At 38.5% G+C, this 24,120-nt stretch overlaps 1 protein-coding gene and 1 long non-coding RNA gene across 6 annotated transcripts in view; one reads left to right on the forward strand and one right to left on the reverse strand.

Moving 5' to 3' along the window:
* The window catches only part of msi2a (musashi RNA-binding protein 2a), a 186,933-nt gene that overhangs the window by 157,132 nt on the left and 5,681 nt on the right, over positions 1–24,120 (reverse strand). For all 5 annotated transcript variants that reach the window (XM_079861554.1, XM_079861553.1, XM_079861551.1 and 2 more), the window contains exon 5: positions 22,370–22,411. In XM_079861554.1, coding sequence (XP_079717680.1) covers positions 22,370–22,411 — 42 coding nt within the window. The remainder of the gene's footprint in view (positions 1–22,369; positions 22,412–24,120) is intronic.
* Positions 10,880–15,076, forward strand: LOC307152705. Its single transcript, XR_013820038.1, has 3 exons — positions 10,880–10,899; positions 14,967–14,999; positions 15,035–15,076. It is a non-coding gene; the product is annotated as an uncharacterized lncRNA (long non-coding RNA).

Here is a 24,120-nt window from a genome sequence, read left to right on the forward strand (position 1 = left end):
TTATAAAAAAAGAGCCCCCAGACACACACACACACACACACACACACATACAGAGAGAGAGAGAGGTCTCCTGAGTTGACTGGGTCCTGTGTTGTGACACTCAGTATCACCGTCAGCAACCACAGTTGTGCAATCCACCTGCATCTGCTGTCAACCATCTACAGCCCGTCAAACACACATTGAGAGACCAGTCAATCACAGCCCCCTCAGGCTTATAGGAGGCAGTATTGTGGCAATAAAGTGAATTAAATAATGATTTCATCAAGTGGAGACATAATCAGGACATAAATGATGGGATTCACACACAATCAGCTAGTATTTAATTATTTATTATGAGTTATGTTTACCAATTTAACTGATAGAGAAAAAAAGAGAAAAAAAAAAATCAAGGCTATATCTGTAGGAGGATAATCTCTTCACTTCACTTTGTTCTTTTTCACAGATAGACCAAAATGTCATTTTCTATTTAAAATAAAAAGGCCTTGAAGATGTATTAGCTCTATTCTGATCCAAAAAGGCATCAAATGTAATTTTAGTTCTTGGCATTGAATATCAACTCGCGGGCTCATCGCAATGCATTCTGGGATTGTCTTTGCAATTGTGAATTGCGATGCCTGCCTTTGTACCTTAAAGGAGAAGTTCACTTTTAAAATGAAAATTCTGTCATCATATACTCACCCTCATGTTGTTTCAAAGCTGTATGAATTTCTTTCTTATGCTGAACAGAAAGGAAGATATTTAGAAGAATATCAGTAACCAGACAGTTTTTGGGTCCCAATGACTTCCATAGTAGGAAAAAAATATACTATGGAAGTCATTGGGACCCAAAAACTGTCTGGTTACTGATATTCTTCTAAATATCTTCCTTTCTGTTCAGCATAAGAAAGAAATTCATACAGCTTTGAAACAACATGAGGGTGAGTATTAGGCTTGTTGCGATAGTCGGTGTTACCGGTGATACACGGTGTTTAACCCACCTACCGGTCATAGCACTTGACCACCGGCACCGTCCCCATCGTGTTGAAGTTTTAGCCTATAGTAATAAAGCACTTAATTCAGTTAGTGATTACGTGCCTTCGTAATTTAGCGTAAGCGGAACGAGCGCCGCAGTAAAGCAGCAGGTGTCCGATTTCATTTATCATTTGAGGAGAGTGAGGCGAGCTAACTGGCAAAGGATGGCGGAAGATCTGGTTTCAAAGAGAAATACAAACGTGAGTTTAATTTTTATATTAGGTTTTTTTTTGCACTTAAGTGTCTAGTGATTATTCGGGTAGGCTACCTTATTTAACGAAGTTTTTGATGTTCGTTCGTTTCATATTCGATGGTTGTGCGTTTTTTTTTTTTTTGCTGAAAAAGGCAGGCACTTTATATGAATAGTGATTCTTTTATATATATAATTTCTTGTTTGATACTTGCACGATGTGTGCAGTGGTTCGTTTTGTTAATAAATGCACTTTAAAGGTGTTTCATAAGTGCTTTTGTTTAGTTTTTACATGGTGTGTTAAGTTATTATTCATTTTGCAATAAAGATGTGTACTACAAGCGAGTGTCTTATTGTTTTGTGTATTTTTATTAAGAATAAAATAAATTAACCCATGATTAATTAATTCAAACAAATGCTACTGAATTGCCGCTAATTAAAGTGAAAGTAAATTGAGACGTGTGCACGTCCGCATTTTCGGCCACCCGAAATCCCCGACACGCAACCCCGGTGACACCGGGATTACCGGTTTTTTTACACGTCGATTAACCGGTGGAAAAAATCCGTCACCGCAACATCCCTAGTGAGTATATGATGACAGAATTTTCATTTTAAAAGTGAACTTCTCCTTTAAGGCCTACAAGGAAGATAACTATAAAGATAACCATAACTACACATTTTTAATAATCATTACAATTTTACGAGAATAAGCAAGTTCACACCCCAATAACAATAACAGAGAGGAACAATATCACTGAAATCACTTTCAGAATTTTTTTTCCCAGCTGAACCAATCAGAATCCACATGACTTAAGAGTTTCAGCATGTATTTCGAATTAACCTCTCTCTCTTCTCGATCACACCTTAAGAACATCCAGAGATGGGTAAAAAAAAAAAAATGCACAAAAACAAGATATAGTTAACGTTATAGTTGTCGTTGCTAGTATGAACGGACCTTTAGATGTTAGTCATAATGTTCCTGACTCTATAGGCAGCAAGTTCATGCTACCTGCTAAGATGCATCATTCTGACCAAAATCTAAGATAGCATTGTATGCATATAAAGCAAGCCCAGAATGCACTGCGATTAGCCCATGAGTCTTTCAATAGGAATCCGTGCAATTTGGAGCTTTGCATGAGTTCAGACTTCACTTGTGTTCAAGTTAGTCACACAAATTTTCTGCATTGGCAAATCGGTTTGGTTTGAAAGTGACTTCTGTGCGAGCGGTGCTTCATGCATTGCAACACTATAGGCAATGGACTTGTTTTGCCCATGAAATTTTGCAGAAATTCCACACTTGACCACATCTTAAAAGTCTTAACATAAGCAGACACTGTATAAAGGTCCTAGCTTTCATGCTATTTTCTAAATTCACAACTTTCAAAACCTTTTGAAAAGATGTTGTTTCGTCAGCTAAACAATTGGCTGTTAAACTACAGTACAATCCATCGTACACTTCAATCTCTCAGCCTCATTTTTACTCCTGTCAAAAATGAAATCCAGTATAATAAATTAAGAAACCTCCTTGCACTATTTGTGTAGTTGCTAACTATGAAAAACATTGAATTTTTTTGGTCATTTAGCAGGTGCTATTTGAGTTATGATTCTGCTTTAGAAGGGAGCTGTCAATGTAGACAGACTAGCAGACAGCAAGGCAGCTCATTAGGTTTTGGAAAAGAGCTATAGCCTAGAATTAGAGAACGATAATGAGGGTTAACTGCTTGTGACCGTGATGTTATGATTTTATTCTGGGACACAGTCACACACATCTTCATGTAAAAGAGGAGTGTGGTCCCGGGTTGAGTGGAGACAAATGGTTTCTCTCACACACACTTGCACTCTCAGTTGGAACGTCACACTGTGTAAGAAAAAAGCCATTTAAATAATAATTAACTGGGCCATTTAAAACCACTCTGCCCCACACAGCTAATTACCCCAGACGACTTCTGCCCTCACTTTCCCATTGTGCCCCAGAATAGAGGTGGATTCAACGATCTCTGTGGCTGCAACTTGGACCTACGTCACGCTACAGCTCCTGTGTGCAATTCTCAGTGCTGGCCTTTGAGAACGACAGATTGAACACAGCTACCTGAACAGCTTGAATGCACGCACATTCTCTTCCACTTTATGATTCAACGTCTCAAGGATAAAGTGAATCTGCATCACAGAGCAACCAGCACTGAACATAAAATATTTCTGCACCTCCTAAAACACACAGTGAGACAGGAGAGCGCGAAAAACACCTTGTTCAGTTAACAATTCGAACATAAAATCAAAGCATCAGTTAATGCACAACAAGAAAACATCTCCTCTAAACAGACCGAAATGAAGTGAGATTCTAAAGTTTCTCCTGCAAATGACGGCGGCTGATTCATTCCAGCCCCTCAGAGTCAAATACACACAATGAGTTAAAAATAGAGATCCTCACTTCCTGCTCCCATTAGCTCTGCCTTAGAATAGAAGCCCCACATTTATAGAAACGCCAACACAAAGGAGAAAGACCGGAATGAAGAAAGTGTTCTGTTGGGCTGAAACTAAAGAGCAGAAACACTTAAAATACATGATTTTAACATACTGTATGAAAACATGTAATCATAACTACTGAAGACTAGTCTAGCACGAAGTAAAAAAAATTCAATTTCAGAGTCAATCCAGTCATAACAATATTAGACTGCTAAAAACAGTCCTTGGCTATAGGTCACGCTGCGGAAAAGGAAACCATGAGTCAGAGCTGCATGAACTGAATGTAAAGGTCAGCGTCAGGTCAACGGGACACAGTCTTCACTGGAAGGCCGGTCACTGGCTGTAATTAAACTGACCTGGTTACTGATTCATGCCTAAGATTTTCTACCCCACCTAAAGAGGCAGATAGGGAAAGCTCAAACATTTCAAAATGTCTTGTCTGGACAAAGAAAATCCCTTGCGAGAAGAGTGGACGTGAAAAACCCAGGAAGAGAGATAGATGACCTCTGCCCTCTCCAGTGGGCACTGAAACAACTCACCCCGGCCGGCCGGTCAGAACAAGCATCTGGATCACAGTGCCGGTCTAATCAGAACTGATGAATGTGGGTCGGCTTTAATCTTGCCGTGTTGAACTGATTGGAAGGCAGTCTCTGCTTTGAAGTGGAGAATTCCATTAGCTTCCGGCGCTCTGATCCGACCGGTCCGGAAAAGCCATTACGCACACACATACACGCACTTACTCTTTTCCAACATCACGCTCCCCCAAAGGCAACTGTAGAAGCCCATTTCCACAGAAAACAGTAAATATCTTTCTAAAGAGCATTCGTATGAGAGAGATTCTCAGTCTGTCCCAGCCGTCTGGGCAGCGATGTGGCATCCTAACCAACTTCAAGGGCTCGCCTCCACTTTGATCCAGTCAAATACGACAACTGGCTGTTAAGGGATCACAGACAGAGGAGAAGAACTGAGCAAAGAGCCAGTGAAAAGAAGAAAGCGAGCCACCATCTGGGCTGCCCACCAACTCTTCCTCCTCACACACAGGAAAACCATCAGAACCGTCTGCTTCGTGCAACAAAACAGACTGCACCTGATGCTACAAGCCACCTATTTTCATTTCTTTTCAAAAACATCTCAAAAATATTTGTATGCCCAACTATTTGTCCAAAAACCAGTATGGCTTTTGAACACTCGTAATGTAATTAGTCAAATGCACTTTATACTCGTCTAGAGCGCCAATGGTGTAGATGTAATGTAAAATGTAGGTTTGTAAATTAAACATTTGTCCAATTAAACTAATTTGTCTAATTTGTCCAACAATATTAAGAAAAAAAGAAAACCATTAATTGGTCCCAATTTCTTTGCTTCTGACTGCATGATTAAATCCTTTTAAATCAATGTTTACTTGACAAATACATTACAGTTCAAAAGCATTTATTTGATTAAAAAAAATAGTCAAAGCATTCATATTGTGAAATATGATTAGAGTCTCAAATAACTATTTTCTATTTTAATAGATTTTAACATGCAAAGTGATGCAAAGCCGAATGTTCACAAGTCATTACTCCAGTTTTCAGTGTCAAATGGTCAAATGGTTACAGGCCTTCTCTGTGAAGAATGAGCGAGAGAGAGAGAGAGAGAGAGAGAGAGAGAAAGAAAGAGAATCATAATAAAACACTGAGATCTTCTCATTTTGTTGCAGCTTGTATTCAAACAGAATGAAGAGCAGCAATCAGACGGCGCAGTCAAGTAAACAAAGCCAGCATCATTTTGTCTTATATTACCACAGGGCAAGTGTTGAAGAGAAAGAATTAGGACACCAAACTGCAAGGAAAGCAAACCTAAGCGGTCACCTCTGGTGCTACAATCCAGCTGAGAGCCATTTATATTCCCTGACATGATTTTAATTTTAATATAACAGCCAAACAAAACCAAACAGGTTCAGATTATACAGCACTCCATGGAATCTCTCCTCCTTACAGCCCGGAGAGCACTGAAGCTGGCAAACCTCAGGAAAACCGCTTCGGTTTGTTCTTCTTGTTGTTTTAGGGAACTGTCAAGGCTCAAGGGAGAAAGACAGTGCTGAGAGCAGGAGAGAGAGAGAGAGAGAGAGAGAGAGACAGCATGCTGAAGGGCAGAAGAGAGACAGGACTGAAAGGAGGAGAAAGAGAGAGACAGTGACAAGACTGAGATCAGGAGAGACAATTTCCTATTGTACACAGCTATGCTTATAAATGCTTTGGTGAGACAAATACAGTTTTTTTTTTTTTTTGTCATGGCACTAAAGCACAGTAAAAATCTAACATTTGAAAATTCAAGACAGTGCTGAGATGAAGAAAAAGAGTCAAAAAGAGAGAGACTACCCTGGAGTCAGGACAGAGAGCGACAACAACTGAAGAGAAGAGAGAGAAAGACCGTGTTGGGATCAGTAAACAGAGACAGAACTGAGATGAGAGAAAGACAGTACTGGAATCAAGAAAGGATAGGGCGACAAGACTGAGGGCAAGGGAGTGATGTAGTGCTGAGAGCAAGAGCGAGCGACAGGACTGACAGCAGGAGAGCGAGGGCGTGAGACAGCTAGAAACATTGTCCTACACTGTGTATTTCGGCTGAAGAGAGAGATAAGGCAAGCGAACACAGAAGAGTGCAGCAGGGAGTCTGGCTGCTTTATTGCAAGATATTGGGTCATGCCTCTGTACACATGCGGGAGAGTGTTTGTGAGAAACAGACACATCTGTGTTTCAGCCCCGGCAGCTCCAGTGTCTCCGGCGTCAGCCGTGGGCTCTGACTCCAGGATGCTTTGAATTAGTGGATCCGTTCTGGTCGGGCTTCTCAATGACAGAAGAACTTCTTAAAGAACATTAGATCCCAGATCCACAATGCTATTATAATGCCGACCGACTGCCTTCTCAGGTCACCAAAAGACAACACGCCGCCATGAATCATTGAAGGCAAATTTTGAAACCCGTGTTCGTGGAAACATGCAAAATCAAATCGCTAGAGTCAGCGCTCCAGGCGCAACCAAACAAAACGAATACTACCAATTAAACTGAACGCATCAAATTAAACAATGACCTTCAAACATCCCTGATTACACAAATAGCGGTCTGACAAATTTCCCAGGGTAATTATCTGTTTTTATATATAATTGGCAGGTATAAGCAGTAATTCATTAAATCATTTGATGACATTAAGATTTTAATAGTTGCTTCTCTGTAATCCTAAGGTGAGGCTATGTATTCTAATCAGAAAGAGTGATTACTTTGTCTTCTTTGCTTTTTATTCCACTGTTTAATGAATGAAACAGTGGGAGAGAAGTTGGGCTACGATCAAAATTAAATGTACAGCTTAATACATAGAGCACAACTGTTTTTTCTTTTTAAAGTGAGCGAATCAGTATGGAATACAAAACGATAAACATTTCAAACAGTAGTTTTTAAAAAGATATTAACAATTTTAGATGATACTACTGTTTGATTCGTCACAAATGTGTTGAGTGGAGCACATTGCATTCTAGGACACAGTATTCCAAATTTTGTTTTTTTAAAGAAGTCAATTATACTCACCAAAGCTGCATTGGTTTAATAAATAAATAAATAAGTCATTGCTCCAGTCTTCAGTTTCACATGATCCTTCAGAAATCGTTCTAATTCATAATTCATGTTTCATGTGTCATCACACCTTTATAGGAACACCCACCTGGAGGGCAAAACAAGGCTATCCTCCATTGCACGCCAGTCATTTATAACAGGTTTGTACCAAGTCCTAATCTAGTAAGCCAGTAATATTAAAAGACTAGATTCAATATACACCTTATTAATGATGCATACCACATACATGCAAGCAGATGAACCCAGAATATAAATGCAACAAAAAGTTTTTCCATAGAAAACCATTATAAAGCATGTTGCATTCATATTCTGGGCTCTTCTGCTCTCATATAGTATGCATCATCAATAAGGTGTATACTGAACTTGATCTTTTACTCTCACTGTTTTAGTAGATTAAGGCACAAACAGATGGAAACCGATGGAAAAATGACAGGCCTGTTCTGCAGTTCTATGGATGTTTTGCCCTCCAGGTCTCTGCACTATGATGATTTGGTGCTCAAGAAATATCATTTTATTATTATCAAAGTTGAAAACAGTCGTGCTGCTTAAACCATGATAGATTATATTCAAAGAATCCTAAAAAAAAAGAACAGCATTTATTTGTCAATGACATTTGAATTTCTTGTAAATGTAAAAGTCTTTACTGTCACTTTTGATCAATTTAGCGCAACATGTGCAGCACAAGTCTGTCATATAGCTACATAAAATTATGAGAACATTATAACATATGCTTTTTAATGGTGAGACTTGTTTTTGTAATCAGGCTCTCAAAAATTATTTAAAAATTTGGATTTAGATTTATTAGCCAATATTAATTGGCCAAATATAAAGAATTATCGGTATTGAAAAAATTTCATTCGGTGCACCCCTAGTTACTACATGTACTTACTTACTATAGTAATAACAGTAAATTATGCATAATTACAAGTAACTAACCCTTAACAAAACCCTAACTGTAACTCTACAGTAAGAACATATAGTTAATTAATATTACTCAGTTTTTATTCGAGTAAGTACAATGTAACTACATCACCTTCACATAAAGTGTAACCAAAAAATATATATATTTTGAATAGTAACCATTATACTGCATTTGCAAAATGTGCAGTAGACATCTAATTTACACAATGCACAGTACATAGAAAAATAGCAGAGTAGTAAAGTAGTATGCAATTCGGAACATAGCCAGAAAAAGGAAAGTTTTAAATCTGAGAGACAGGCAATGACAATGGAAGCATTTATAATTTATATTTCCACAAGAGCTTATCAGAGTCTTTTTGGATGGTGGTGGCATCTCCACCATGATTAACCCCTGAGAGACAGACAGAGAGAGAAAGAGAGATATGAACGAGTGTGGAGCTGGAGGTTGGACTGACAGGCAGAGACAGACAGTGACAGCAGCAGTGAGACTGACACCCTAAAGAAAGAGAGAGACAGACAAAAGAGAGAGAAAATAGACAGAGTGAAAACTCAATCACACAGGAGGAGGCACAACACAACGGCTGATTCTGCCTTCCAACAGAGACGAAAAACATAAATTATCAAAATTAACCATGAAAATGGACAGAAATGAGTCTGAAAATGAGAAACAAAAAGCGACATTCAAACACTGAAACAACAGACTCTCATATACACACACACACACACACACACACTTCATCCTGTTTACTGCAGCGCTTGTTTAAAAAGTGCTTATATCTCAAGAGTTTTAGCTGTGGAAGACACAGAAAGATGGAGATGAGGCACTCTCTCTCTCTCTCTCCAGTATATTTGACGTTGTACTGGTGTAATTACTTGTGCAGATGCCTCACCACAAACACATAGCTGACAAGTGCAGATGTAGACTCAACTACTAACAAAACTGTCCTGTTTTTCAATGAGCACAGAAATAGAATCGTACATATGTGAGTCACAGAAAGCGTAACGCAGGCTTAACCTAAAGTGACGTCTCAGCACCTGCACAGTTTCACACCAGATTAAAGAAAAAGAGACCTACTGTAATAACACCATCCACAGGAGCCTGATATCAGCACTATTTATCAGAAAGAGAGAGAGACATTACTTTAAGCCATAGTTAACATTCTTTTTTTTTTTCTATTTACTTTAACTTATTTTCTATATTTAACTGCACAATGCTAAACAACTACATCGCCATTTCATATATGGATCATGCCTGAAACTGAAGAGACTGTGACTCTATGGGTATCAGTTTCAATCTCTCTTATGCAGTTTGCTTCTCTTTTGTGCAGTGGATAATTTTGCACTAAGAAATGCCAGATGATATCCTTAACAGAACTGTGGAAAATAATATGAATCCCTATCTTTTGCTAGCAACCATCAAATCTATAGTCTATTTCTGCATTATGAGTATGTTAAACTCTGTCAATATTGTGTATTTTAATTAGGCTAATAAAGCTTTGTCTCTGACTCCTAGAGAGACATACAGAGAGAGACAAAAAATGCAAAAATGATGCAGCCAGCAAAGACAATACATAGACAGCAGAAACACACAAACACATTTACACAGAGCACATAAAACAAACAGCGATGGCATCCGGAATCAATTCAAAACACACACAGGCCTGAACATGACTATCTCTGAACTGGGCAGCAGAATCAATAGATCCCCTCACAGAGGGCTGTGTCTCATCCGTCCTGAACAGTAGCAAACAAACAGCTCATGCACACACAAGAATAAGAGATCTCCCTGTTCGGGTTTTATTGTTCTTTTAAAATGCTATTGTTTCCACTGTTACACATCATGTGATAAATAAAAAAAGACTTGTTGGGGGGGGGGGGGGGGGGATCAATCCACAAGCAAATAAACACTTCCTACAAAGAGATTGCGTATATGTGTCCTGATTATAAGTCTCCACCTCACTAAAACTCAACACAAACTCATTCACATGCAGCCTTGTATTATATATACACACACACACCCATACATATACCGATACATACATATATACACATACATATATACATATATATATACACACACACACACACATTATATATACACACACGACATATACATACACACACGGAAGTAGGTGCTCATATAAAAACTAGTGTAAAAAAAAAAAAAAAAACAACACACACTTTAAATGCCAGCTAGACAGACTTTTCATGTCTAAGTAGGCAGTTCTTGGCCAGAATAAGCAGCAATATGAACTAAACCATGCTGCTAGACCAAACTCTGGCTCTGTGAGACTACAGGGAGAGAAAAGCAATAGTTCTCTGTATCCTAGCTGTGCAGCTGACGCTTGTCTTTTCCGACAGCATGTTTATTCCTGTGCACATACCATGAGCTATAGATCAACCTCAGGGCGTTCAAGAACACATGAATCCATGCCCTGCCAGCCAAACTCATTAGACACAGGACCATCTGTAGGTGTGTAACCCAAGAAGACATGTACCTGAGGACACCGCCGTTTCCAGTGACTAACTAAACCCTCTGATCGGCAGCTCTCCTCATTGCTGGAACACAGTCCTCGGCTTGGCTCTTTTTGTCTTACTGTCTCTCTCCATGAAACTCCTCATCTCTCTCTCTGTGCATAGGGAGAGGAACTGTTGGTAGCTCATTCAGAAGATTTGTTCACCTGAGGTTCACAGCTGCAGTCCACAGTGAGTCCTCACACCCACAGTGTTCTTTTATTTATGTAAAAGGTTAACAACATGCTAAAGCATTAATGTTTTATCTATATTGTACTGTGCTAAGAAAAAAAATCCTTGTACGTTTTTAAGCTATTAGCCATCATAAAAATCACTGTAATGCCCAACCTCAAGTGTCTATGCTATATGCAAATGGTGTGACTAGACAAAACTAGAATGTGCACATAGACAGTGAAGCTGCCTATACTTTAACCAAGGAACATTGGCATTGTGTACTGGTTAAATCTCAAATGAAACCCTGAATGCTACCTATGAAACTTTAGCTACAATGGCAGAAAGCATAAAAAAATGACAGTTCAGACTCAGAGATTTGCATTGATTTGCAGCCTAAACCTGTTAAACAGAGAGAAAGTATGAGCGAATCAGAGGGCAGAGAGTTTACAGAGGGCTAGAGGCGACCTGATTCCACATCGATCATTCAGCCATAGTTCTCCAATCCTCCCAGGAAAAATGAGCAAACATCCAGCCAGACTAATTAATCCGTTAGACCAACTGATTTAATTAAGGCAGCACCCCTGCAAGACAGGAAAACTGAATCTTGTCTTCTGTTTGAGGTGCGGAAGAGATTTTAACAGCAGGTACAGAACAGGAGAGAACAAGAAAGTTTCAGTTGTAGCCTGAAAACATGGACATGACTTAGTGCATGTTTACTGAATACCGTGTAAATAGTTTAAACAGGTAATTTAAAAGGTTTACACAGGCTCACACAGAAGTCAATCATAAACCAAGCAGCTTTATGTCAAAGAGGTGAATTTATGTGAAATATGCATGGGAAAATCCTTTGGGCTCAAGCAAAATTCCCAATTGTGTAGAATCCTACAGAAAGGACTTTGTCCATGAAAATTCACATACAGTAAATGTGACTGCACCTTAACAAATCAGAAATTCAGTGATTGACAAAACACCTCGAAGATCATCCATTTAAGTTTTTTGGTCACTTAATAGCTACACAGACTTGGTGTGAAAGGGCCTTAGTTATCTTTCCTTCGTGGGAAAGAAGAAAGAACAGATTATTTCAGAAATACTAAATCATTCGCTCAAACAAAAAGTGGCACAAAACAAAACCAGAATTATGGTAAAACAGAATTGAATGGGGTAAAACTTGTCCTCCTCAACAGGCCTCCATTAATTTGAGAGCTGCGATAAGATATAGGAACACAGCAATGACTTTCTTTTGATTTGACAGGGGACTTGTCAAAGACAATCACCCTGTGGCTCTGCCCAGAGCAGCCTGCAATCTATTCCTGTCTCTCATAGCACAAATAAAAGCCTATGAACAACAGAAATGTCCTCAGAAAATAAAGAAGTCTACAGTGAGCACAGAACAAAAGCATAGAGAGAGAGAGAGAGAGAGAGAGAGAGAGAGAGAGAGAGAGAGAGAGAGAGAGAGAGAGAGAGAGAGAGAGAGAGAGAGAGAGAGAGAAAGAGAGAGAGAAAGAGAGAGAGAAAGAGAGAGAGAAAGAGAGAGAGAAAGAGAAAGAGGGTCTCCAGTTGTTTGTTCAGTCCCATGGTCCATCACCTTGATCTGGGCTGATCGAGCAGCTGTGTACTGGACAAAATCTTGGCTTAAACCCCCGTCTTCATCTAATAAACCCAAATCCAGCAGCCGGATATCAGCCTCTCTCTGTGTGCCCTCCTGCTGTTGTGGAAATGTCCTGTTATTGCTGCTCTCTCTCTATTGATCGGGGTGTAATTGCTCTAAAACTCTGTTTGGAGGCGCTTCCTCTTTCCATGTGGTGTTGGGGGCATACTGGGGTTTCTCAAACATCTCAAACCACAAGCCAGTCTTTCCCAGAGATATTAAAGCCTTAGACTGGTGCTCTGCACAATACCACCTCTTAGAGCACAATGACTTCTGAAAATTGTCATGTGTCCAGTCTGAGAGGACCATCGAACAGTAGTTGTAGTTCCTATGCCAGCATAGCCTTAAAGTGATAGTTCACCCAAAATTGTACATTTTGTTATTTACCCACCCTCATGTTATTCCCAACATGACTTACTTCCTTCAGCAGAACATAAAACAAGATATTTTGAGAAATGTCTCAGTGTTTTTTGTGCATACAATGCAAGTCAATGGTTACCAAATCTCTTTGGTTACCAACAATCTTCAAAATGTCTTCTTTTGTGTTCTGCAGAAGTAAGAAATTCACAGGTTTGGAACAACATGAGGGAGAGTAAATGACAGCAATTTATTTTTGGGTGAACTGCCTCTTTAAGATGACTGCATCAGAAGAGCTAATTCAAATACAAACACTTCACAATGAGAAAGACAGAGAGTCATGTACATCATGAGTCACGTTCAGACAGCTCCAAAATACATCACTAAAATAGCACAATACACAGACACACACAACAGATGAAAAGGCCCACAGCAAGATCACAGCAGAGGAGATGACTACTGAAATAAAAACGAGAGACAGAGGGAGAGAAAGAAAGAGAGAGAGAAATGAGTGTAACCATACAGTAACCCTATTACCATACAAGCAAATCATCGCTGTCTCTCTGGCTGATTTTACAGTGCATGCAAATGTTTGTCCGGCATGATGACAACTATAACTCAAACCAGTTCAGAGTGGGACAGCACTGTAGTATTATTACATGCCTGAATGAGAGTGAAAAGTCAACTGTCCTTCACTTTTATCTCGTCTAGATTCACTGCACACCTGTTTTCATCTGAACAGCCTTTATCGTCCTGGTGCAGCAGCGACACAAAACTGCAGCATCTTCTTAGAGCAGAATGAACATTTGAATAGAGAAAGAACAACAGTGTACAGTCTCATATATGCATCTTATGATATTGATAAGGTATGAAAAACTTCCTACATGCATTACTAATCAGTTAAACAGCACATGTGTGGAATTTTGGAAGTAATGGATTTCAGGAATGTACATTAACACTCCCACCAGTCTGCTATGGATATGCTTACCAGAGTAAAATACTGCCTTGCTTTAGTAGAAAATACTTAGTAAACAGTCATTACGTTGTCGACACGTCTTGTTCTCGGGTGCAAGAATTCAAAGAGTAAACCTTTAGCGGGAGTGATTTACTTTTGGTTTCCAGTGAAGGATCCAACACATTGAAGGCAGTGGCTAAAGGCTGCAATGAATTTCTCGGTCCAGGTAACACATTGTAACAATTTAAAACAGGTTGAAAGTCAGGTTGCATCATCTTTAAATAATTTTACGGCACTGTTGTACAGTAAGTTTGTATCTTGCCAACAGTTAACAGCAATTACATGCAATAAAGGTCACAACAACAAAAGCAAATAATAATTAAAAAAGCAGCATTAATATTATTATATTTCAAGATATTTTTAGTAACAATGTAAGTATTATTATTTCAAAATTATAAAATAAAATGATCAACGAATTAATAAAAATGTAGGGTGGGGACTTCATTCTATCCATCGGTTGTTAATTGGATGAAGGCATATCTGAGTGCAAACTTAACAGTTGCTTGAAAGAAAGGGACGGGGTTTAAGCTGACTAAATGGAGAAGTCCAGAAAATGTGACCAGAGAAAATCTGTCATATCACCAGAATATCAATGATAATTTAAAATTACGAATAAAAAAAAAAAAAAACAGAAACGCATACATGGATGTAAAAATTCATGGATGGATGCATTTAGAGATTTAAAGATTAGAACTTTAAGGGTGAATCTGACTTTCAGCCTCGATGTCTCCATATCAAGAAGTCTCATCAAAAGTGTAAAGTTATAATTGCTTGCAAACTCATTTAGATATTTAGGTCTGTCGCCCATTAAAAAAAAACCGCTCTTTTTTTCTTGAATATCTTGTTTTACATTGCGGGATTAAAATGGGCTGCAAATTCTGTATCTTGATTAGACAAAAATTGAGGCCAGGGGATGCGTGAGACTGTGAATGTCAGCCTTGAATTCTGCTGAACTTTCTGCAGGATTTTACGACTGCAGATTGTGTGCTGGCCTGATTCATCAGCACAATGAGTCCAGGCAGACTGATCAGCTGACACCATGTTCTCTTTGTGTGTGCTCTGTAGGAATAGTTTTAAGCAGTAGAGACCTTGAACCTCGTCTCAAGCCAAACGTTACCAGAAATCCATAACAGGTGCACCCACAAACTACAACAGAAGATGGGAAGAACGACCACAAAGATGTGAGATTCACTACAGGAAGAATGTAACTTAGTCTGCTGAGCTTAAAGTGATTGTGCCAAGCAGAGCGGGAACGAGAACTGTGGGAACGGAGTGAGGCCGATGGCACGAGTGTTAATGAGCGTCACCTGTGCTCCACACCGGTCTCGAGTCCCAAGGAGCTTCAGAAGGATAAAAGGAGGAGTAAAACTTTCAAAATCTAGATTTAGCCAGAACCTGCGCAAAAATTCCCTTATAAAACCCAGTCAGTGGAAGATTGTGAGTATGGATCTCCACCACGGCTCCTCCCGGGAATAACCATATATGGAGCTTTACTATGGAGTTTTATTCGTCATCTGACTGCATATTCTCATACACGTGATACCATGTTTAATGGTACAAGACATTACATTGCTAAAAATCATTCAGTATCCTTGCCTTGTTTTAGAATAAATAAATCAAAATTGTATAAAATACATTTCAGAGAAAGTTTTCAGATTAGTTATTTTCAATCTTTTCCACTGGCCAAATAGTATCTTTAATAGCTTGAGGCAAATCAAATGTATGCAATTTTGCCTATAAGGTAAACATGTATTTTAAGATGTTTATATATTTTTAAATGGAAACAGATTCTATTTTTAATGGACGCCTAAATTAAATCTGTTCATCACATAAAGCGATCGAGTCTCTTCAGAAAATTTGGACTAAACCGCACAATTCATATGGATTCGTTTTACGATCTCTATAAACTTTTTGAAAGTTTCAAAGTGGTGGTTGCGTAGCTGTCAATGGAGGGACAGAAAGCTCTCAGATTTAATCTAAAAGATCTTCTTTAGTGTTCCGAAGATGAACGAAAGTCTTACAGATTTAAAACAACATGAGGGTGAGCAATTAATGACAGTATTTTCTTTTAAGGTGAACTATCCCTTTAACGAGATTAATGAGGATGGTCCATTTAATCTAAATGTGTATACCAGATGTAAAACAGAGTGTAAATTATTCTGTTTACTTTGCTCACTCCAGTAAGAGTGCGTACACACAGTCTAGAGTGTCCGTACAGTGCGCACATACTCATGCCTAGTTTATGTTTTATAAATTGCATGCACACATTTCTATGCCCATTTTGTGCGTACGCAACATTTATGCATTAGGCCCCAGGCCTGGGACTTTATGTTATAGATTTGTCTATGCTGCAGTCGTCCGTGAGGGGCAGTAGTGTTTTGTTTATTTTGTTGTGTTTGTTTAATTGGTCAGTAAAATTTTACATTGATCTTTTGCCGGTTCCCGCCTCCTCCTTCACTAACCCTTTAACATCATTACGGTGACAAGTTAACTTAAAAATAAAAAGTCATTTTGGTCTGTCATGACAAATTTTTCTTTTCTTTTTTTTGGTGGTGGTAAACCAGGCCTTTTGCCACTTTTGACCGAGAGGGCAGGGAAGGACAGTTGTAAAGGGATCAGGAAATTCTGTATCGCACCGCCTGCATAAGCACCACAGTCCCTTGTGTCAGAAGGCTAACCACTAGGCCACGGCTCCAACTGCGCTCATCCACTAAATTTATATCCTCCTATATGATCGACAATCTGCGATCACTCTTCCACAGGCCACTTCACATTAGAACCTACTACACCCTCACCCCATCGCCTGTTTGCAGCCGTTACGATCTTTTTTGACATGAGGTGAGAAGTGAGGTGTCCTAATACCGTGATCCCATCAACTCAGCGCTGATTGATTGACTTTTCTCTCTCGATGATCCTGGCTGCCTTTGCCAGATATCGGATTGTTTCTTGTTTTCTGTGAAAAAGTCGATGGGCGTCCTGTCTGCTTTGCAGAGCCATTTTTAAAGTGCATTTCTTTTCTTAACTAAAACCCACACGAGCCAGACACAAGCACTGCTGGAGGGCTGTGTTTACACTTCAGGGTGTTTTCTGACTTTTCTTTTAGATGGAAACAGAACTGAGAGTTTCACTTGAAAAACTGTAAGATCATGCATGCAACAACTGCAGCTGCAGGAGTCCCGTTCCGTGACAGGCCTAACCAAAAAATGACTCAAAGAGAGAGAGAGAAAAAGCATTGATTAGAAAAATAGAGGTCAGAAGTCATTTCCTGCACACTTTATTGGTTATAAAGGGGAAAAAAAACAGGAAGACTGGAAAGTTCATGAACAAATTCTTACGACTTGGCATGTCCTAATCAGACGCAAAACCACGACACGCGACAGAACGCATTTTCACCATGTTTTTGCCCTAACCAGCCGCAATATCCATACACACCGAGTGACGGGATTCGATTTAAAAATGGTTTCTATTTCTGTGGCTGGAACAAGAACATACAAAGTATGACAATGATAATTTCAGGTAGATTATGTGCTTTAATGTTAAAAAGGTTTAATGTGAGTTTAACTATCATTTTGAGTGATAATCATATTTATAATCATACTGAAAGTAACAATAGATACTTTAGTTCTTCAAAAAAAAAACATTCAAACTGTAAATGTAGAGCAATACGATTAATCATTAAAAGATTTCGATCTCGATTCAAACACCCATGCAATCTCATTCCTAAATGACAAACAATTTGTATGTGTCTATTGACTGCTTGCATATGCATAACTACTTTTACTTTCCATTTATTTCAACTCGGGAGTTTCCGATAACAGCGTTCAGCGCACCTACATACATGAAACCACAGATAATTACAATGTTTAATGGCTGTCAATTAATTAAAACAATGAATCAGGTTCTCTGCATAAACATGAATTATCTTGAACCTGCTCAAATGTTCCTATAAATATATTTTCTTACCAACTGCTCTTATTCCAGTCTTTTAAAATATTTGAATGAATGAATGCACGGTACGTGCCCTAAACAAATTGAACGATGTTAAATATTTAATTAATCTTAAACAGTAACGCACACAGGGTAGAGGAGAATGACAGTCAACTACTTTGAATATTAAGCCTTTTGGGCTTAAACACTTCAATTACAACACTTAGAGGGCGAAGCACTGCTACTTCTGCGGAGTGATTTACTCCAACTCTGAGCAAACTCTCTGTTCCTCACCACAGGGCTTCTCAGGTGATGCGAGCAAATCACTCCGCCCAAGTAGCAGTGCTTTGCCTTCTGAGAATATAGTTCCCAGTATGTATACGGTTAGATGGCTGTGTCTCATGTGACCTTGTTATTTGTACGCTGTGACTATACAAATCACAACATGTAAATAGGAAAATGTTGGCGTTATTTTGTCACTTATTGGGAGCAGTATGCTAGCTGGAGCCGTTTACCTCCCATCTTTGTGCTAAGCTAGGCTAGCGGTGGGTGCGTCAGACAGAGTTACGGCACGCACGGAGATGAAAAGGGTATGTATGGACTTATCTAACTCTGGGGGATACGGTGAATAAGCTAAAGTCCCAAAAGTCAGCGTGTTCCTTTAAACCTTTGACAAAATCACAACGGAACATTTAAATCTGCGCTGGCGCTGCCGCTATCAGTTATCTTGAATGAGTATGAAAGCTTCACAAACAGTGTATTCAATCTCACAATATTGTTATTTCTGTGTTACAAATATTCAATCAATTTGAATGAATGATTCAATGACAAATACATTTCAGTCACTTGTCGCCACCTGGTGGCGTAACAATAAAATTGATCAAATAATTTTTTGAAGTTTTGAAGCACCGTTTTACTTTCAAAAGCTAACACGGTGCTTCAAATAACGATTTTATAAATTATATTGTTACGCCACCAGGTGGCGACAAGTGACTCATGTATTTGTCATTGAATCATTCATTCAAACTGATTAGAAATAATTCAGATTATTTAAACATTTTAAATAGACTGCATCAAAAAATAATGTTTTGTCAGAACCTCTATTAAATTAAATGTTATTTTGATTAGTTGTCTGTTCAGAATTATGATGTCGGTTTGAAACAAAAATAACCGTGATTCTCAATTTATTTTTATTATTATTATTATTATTTATTATTATAGAATCGTGCAGCTCTAACTAAATGTGAAGAAACAAGTGTATTCTATGACAAAGATTGTATCAGTTACTCAGTATGCATTTCCAATTTTTATTACTCATCTACTTCTTAGCAAGTGCGTCATACAGCAGTGCACTTGCACTTGACACACACTTCTGATTGGCTATGATTTGTGATTTTGTTGTGTCTTGTAGCCGTGCCACATCTGGTGTGGACAGACGCATTGGTTATCGCTGGAATCTTATTGCATTGCATCTGGTTAGAACACAATGCAAGAATATAAGATTCAAAATCTGCTACAAGGTAATTAAATGTAACAAATCATGTAAAAAATTCTAATCTTTTATTGGAAAATTAAACATTTTAATCAAACTTGATAATTGGCAATCTTTTAAACAACTGAGAAGTGATTACATTTTATAAAAATCACCTGTCAAATTTAAAACGTATACATCAGCATATGAGTCTCAAATTTACGATTACACGATTACAGGGACTCATCTCAAGATCACTCCTTTAACAGTTCATCTACTGCCAAAATTATGAGAAAAAAAATCAGTTAATAATAGAAAATGATTCAAAATATTCAAACCAGGAATGTTAGAATCATATGGCATAAAAAAAAAATCTGTCAAAACTAGGGACGGGCATTTTTTAGAAACATTGTAATCGAATATTTGGGCTCATAAAAAGCTATATTCGATTATTTTGTTTATTTAAATGAAGTTTAACAAGAAAGACGTTATTTCTCGTTAGTTTCAAACTTTCTCTTAAGTTTTTGTCACCAATTTTTCTGAACAAGCTTATGATTAAGCAATATACACAACAAACTTACATTATATCTTATGGTTTCCTTTTAGTTGAAAACAACATACAGAAAAAATGAATTTAAGCTCAAGCAGAGAAAACAGGAAAAAAACACTAAAAAAGCCTATTATCGTGCAGAACGTACATATACACTCGAGTCTGCATATGGTTATCGTGTTTATTTTGTTTCACATAGTTATGTTGAGAAAAACAAGAATATCCACATGCTCAGGTGAAAGTTGGCAGCTCAGTCTGATAACAATAAGGCCAGCTGCAAAGAAAACGTGCTCCGCCAACACAGACATCGCTTAGCAGAGTTATATTTGTGCCCCTGCAAAGTTTCTTACAGCGCTTTGTGTTTTCTGTTCTTAAACTGGTCTCCCTCGACTAAACTTAAAGGAAGAATATACCTCGAGATCACTATACGACTTTTGATATGAATCTCAATATGTGTACTGCATGTCAACTAGAGTAAAAGTATCTGCATGCTACTTACTAAATTAGATCAAACAAACCCAGCAAGACATCTGAACTGAACATAAAAAATGCTCTATTCTGCAATACCCAGACTCACCATACAACAACATTCAATTCAAGCTGCAAGCACACAACTATGCTAAAATATAAAGGAAAATTTGCAAACACCTAACATAACTCTACATTAAAATGTTTAGTATCCATTAAGAAACACTGAACTTTTCTGGACCAATTTCATTCTTGTTAAAGGCAGGAATGACCCTAAAACGAAACGACTTAAAAATGGACGTCTTGTATGGCTATCTCACATGAGTTATAGTAATCAGGGACAACTTAAAGCCGAGTGGCGGTTCTCAGTGCGCACATGCTAATGAGGCAGACAGGAAAACGTTAATCACGATGGTCACCTCTTCTGAAGAGACTCGTGACTAGCTGTCATTTCCATAACAAGCTTTCAAAGCTCTTTTAACGACACAAGAGGCCACAGTCCCAGTGGCAATTAAAATCATGTCGGGACACGTCATAATCTGTTGTGTTATCACAGTGTGACACCGGCGGCAACAAATGTTGGCTGGAAAAAATCTCAGGGGAAAACGGTCACTTTGGCTACCAAAGACAAGCTCATTTCTGAGACACTAATGTCTGCAGGAGAAGAAGAGAACAACATTCTCAAGACACAACAGCTAGGAAAAACTCATCTCCAAGTGTAAATGACATCACTGATGACATCACAAGGGAATTACAACCCCAACGCAGAATTCCATTGCTTAAAAGTCTCATTAACGTCACCACACCCATCTGTAACTCTCAATCTAAACAGCGCAGATGATAACATTTCTCTTAACCTAAATACAAACCTCTCAAACTGCAATAGCACAGGACAACTATAAAGGGTCCATAAACAACAGGAGGGCTGCAATCATGTTAAAAAAAAATGTCTAAGTCTCCAGCGGACATGGACCTCACACTAAGAAATAAAAACGAGCACTACCGTTCAGGCAGAATGTAGGGAAGATGTGTGACAAGAACGATTAGCTGCTTGCGGCCTAAAATCAATTTTACATGTACAAAAAAAAAACCAGTGCAATGCCAATAGATCTGCCTTAATCCTATTGCCTTAAGATCCCTTAAAATCCATGTTCTCTGCTTTACACTAAAATAAATACAGTTCTTTCTGCACTTATGCACCCAGCTTTACGTTTACTTACAGTACAAAAAACAACAACAACAACAACAGCACATTATTCTTTATCCATCTTTGTGGTATAAGAAAAAGGACACGGCAGAAATGATGCTAGGGTGCAAGAGAGAGAAACCGGTCCATGTCTCCTTGAAATTGACAATACAGTTCTCATAACCTGCTGTCTGCAGGGGAGTTCATATTGTTTAGGGGGTCCAAAAAAATAAAAAATAAATAACAGGGCTGCCTTGGAGCAAAATGCATTTTCTTTGTTTCAACAGGAATCCAGGGACCTGAGGAGGGGGGAAACGTCTGAGCTGTTCTGAGCTGCAAAGGAAAAGGTTAAGAAACCAAAACTGGCAAATAAATAAGGGGAAGGAACTGTCTGGAAATTTTGGAAATGCATGCCAACAGACTTTGAAGACATGCCCTGGATCATTCGGAGCGCTTTCCACCTGTCTGAAACCTGAGCCATTCAGCACAGAACAAACTAACCTGTGAGGCACTCAAAACCAAGAAAAAAAAATCCATTATCGATCGGTGTTTGTTGTGGGACAAAAAAGAAAGAAACTGCCAGAGTGGATGGCACTTGGGCGGACACTATGAGCTTCAGACCAATTTACAGAGTAAAGAGGAAGAACTGCATTAGCACAAAAGAGACGGACACACTGACAACTAATAGCACTACCCACAAATCCCTGAAAATCACTTCAGATGGACACACGCATCACTGACCGACCACATAATTGATATTCCACACTATGATGCACAGGTCTGCACTACAAAAAAACAATATGAAAAATGCTTGCGCAAAAGCAACAAAGAATGTCAGCGTCAAACAAAAGTTATCAAATTCTGACCTTGGGTTGGGCGCGGCGAGGAAAGGCGACCTTAGGATCAATCTGTGCACAAACAGAGAAAGAAAGAGAGAGAATGACGATTAGAAAAGCAAAGTCATATTTGAATGCAGTTATCCAGGTCTAAATTTAATACACTCTTTCATGCTTCATACTTTAATACACTCGTTCATCATTTCATACAAATCATCAACACCATCAAGCTTTGGAATGAAAAAATTTGGAGCACGGATGGGTCACACTGGAACAAAGCCATTAACTCTTTGGCTTGTCATCTTGTTAATTTCAGTTTGTGTTCAATCTGCTGAAGGTGTGCAGACAGAAAGAATTATCAGAGAAACTATTTCATGCTCCAATGTCACACTGTCTTGCCTCAGCCTTAATACAGCCTCTTATAAAGAGGAGTTTCAAACAATCTCATACAGGCAGACGTAGTCAAGAGGAAAAACATAAACAGATCGAAATTGGGCTCTTGCAGGAAATTACTTGTCCATGTTCAGCAAGGCAAAGGCTTTAGATTGTAGCAAAACTCCTAGTGTAGTTTTGAACGTTTGCCTGAGGGCTCTGCAGCATATAAGTGTATCATTACAGACACAGAGCCTTTCTAAATAAAACACACACACAGTTTCTTGCTGGATAGAATCTTAGGAGTATTTTTCTGCCTTGTCTACAATGTATATGTTGCCCATTTTAAATATAGATACGTCAATTCACTGTGCTTCTCACGGGGTAATTATTCTCTGAAATGACACACTGGTGTCCACTGAATGAACCTTTTACTCTCCCAAAATTCCATTTGACTGAGCTGTGATCGTTATCTCCCCAAATCAGGTCAATTAGAGAGATGGATTTTGTAACAGGTATGGAAACCTTCTCTGTGATGAATTTCATGTAGTGATTCGTTTTAGCAATTAGCCTGAGGCTTAACCAATTCAACCTCAATTACTCCATAGAAACAAGCCTATGTGAGCAGAAACAATATTACGCTTTGAATTTCAAATCAGTAGAAATTAGGAGTCTTTTTCCATACAGCCTGAGAGCAAACATCCTTTTCTGATTAATGCACGGATAAATTGAGCAACATTTGTGTATACTGGGTCTATAAACAAAACAATGTGATGTCGGTTTTTGAGTTATGCATTTGCAAATGGTCCAGTTGTTGGATTAGAAATCCATTGAAATCAATAAGCTGCGTCTATGGGGTCAGGACATTAGAGGTCATAACTTATTAGTCCTATTCATACAAAAAAAAAATGTATTACCATTGTTGCTGGTACTGGATTTGTCAAAACAAAAGCAAAACCACTGCAGTGCCAGCCATTCAGTCAGACAAACTAATCACAGACTAATCAGAAAAATCTTAAAACCTAGTGATAATCTAAACCAAACAGCAGACAGCAGTTATTAAGCCAATATGTAATTTAGATTCGAGCACACATTGTGTAAATAAAGTCCTGTGTATTTCCAGATGAAGCAATTACTGAGCTTCTCCCATCTCAGCAGTAGCAGTTTAATGTGTTAGTAGCCTTTTATTGCTTTCAGATAGTGGTTTACATCTGGTATTAACATCCTTTTGGCTGATCCGATCACAAGCGGTCAGCGCTACATACAAGTATAAAGAGGCTCAAAGCATTTTGTGTTTGGATTACAAAAACCACTTTAGCTGGAAGTCAAAAACTTCCACATTGCATTTGTAAAGTACCCTGAGCTGCTTCCATGCTTAAAATAACCATACAGTCCAGAAGATTTCAGTC

Source organism: Squalius cephalus, assembly GCF_949319135.1.
Source record: "Squalius cephalus genome assembly, chromosome: 24".
Lineage (NCBI taxonomy): Eukaryota > Metazoa > Chordata > Actinopteri > Cypriniformes > Leuciscidae > Squalius > Squalius cephalus.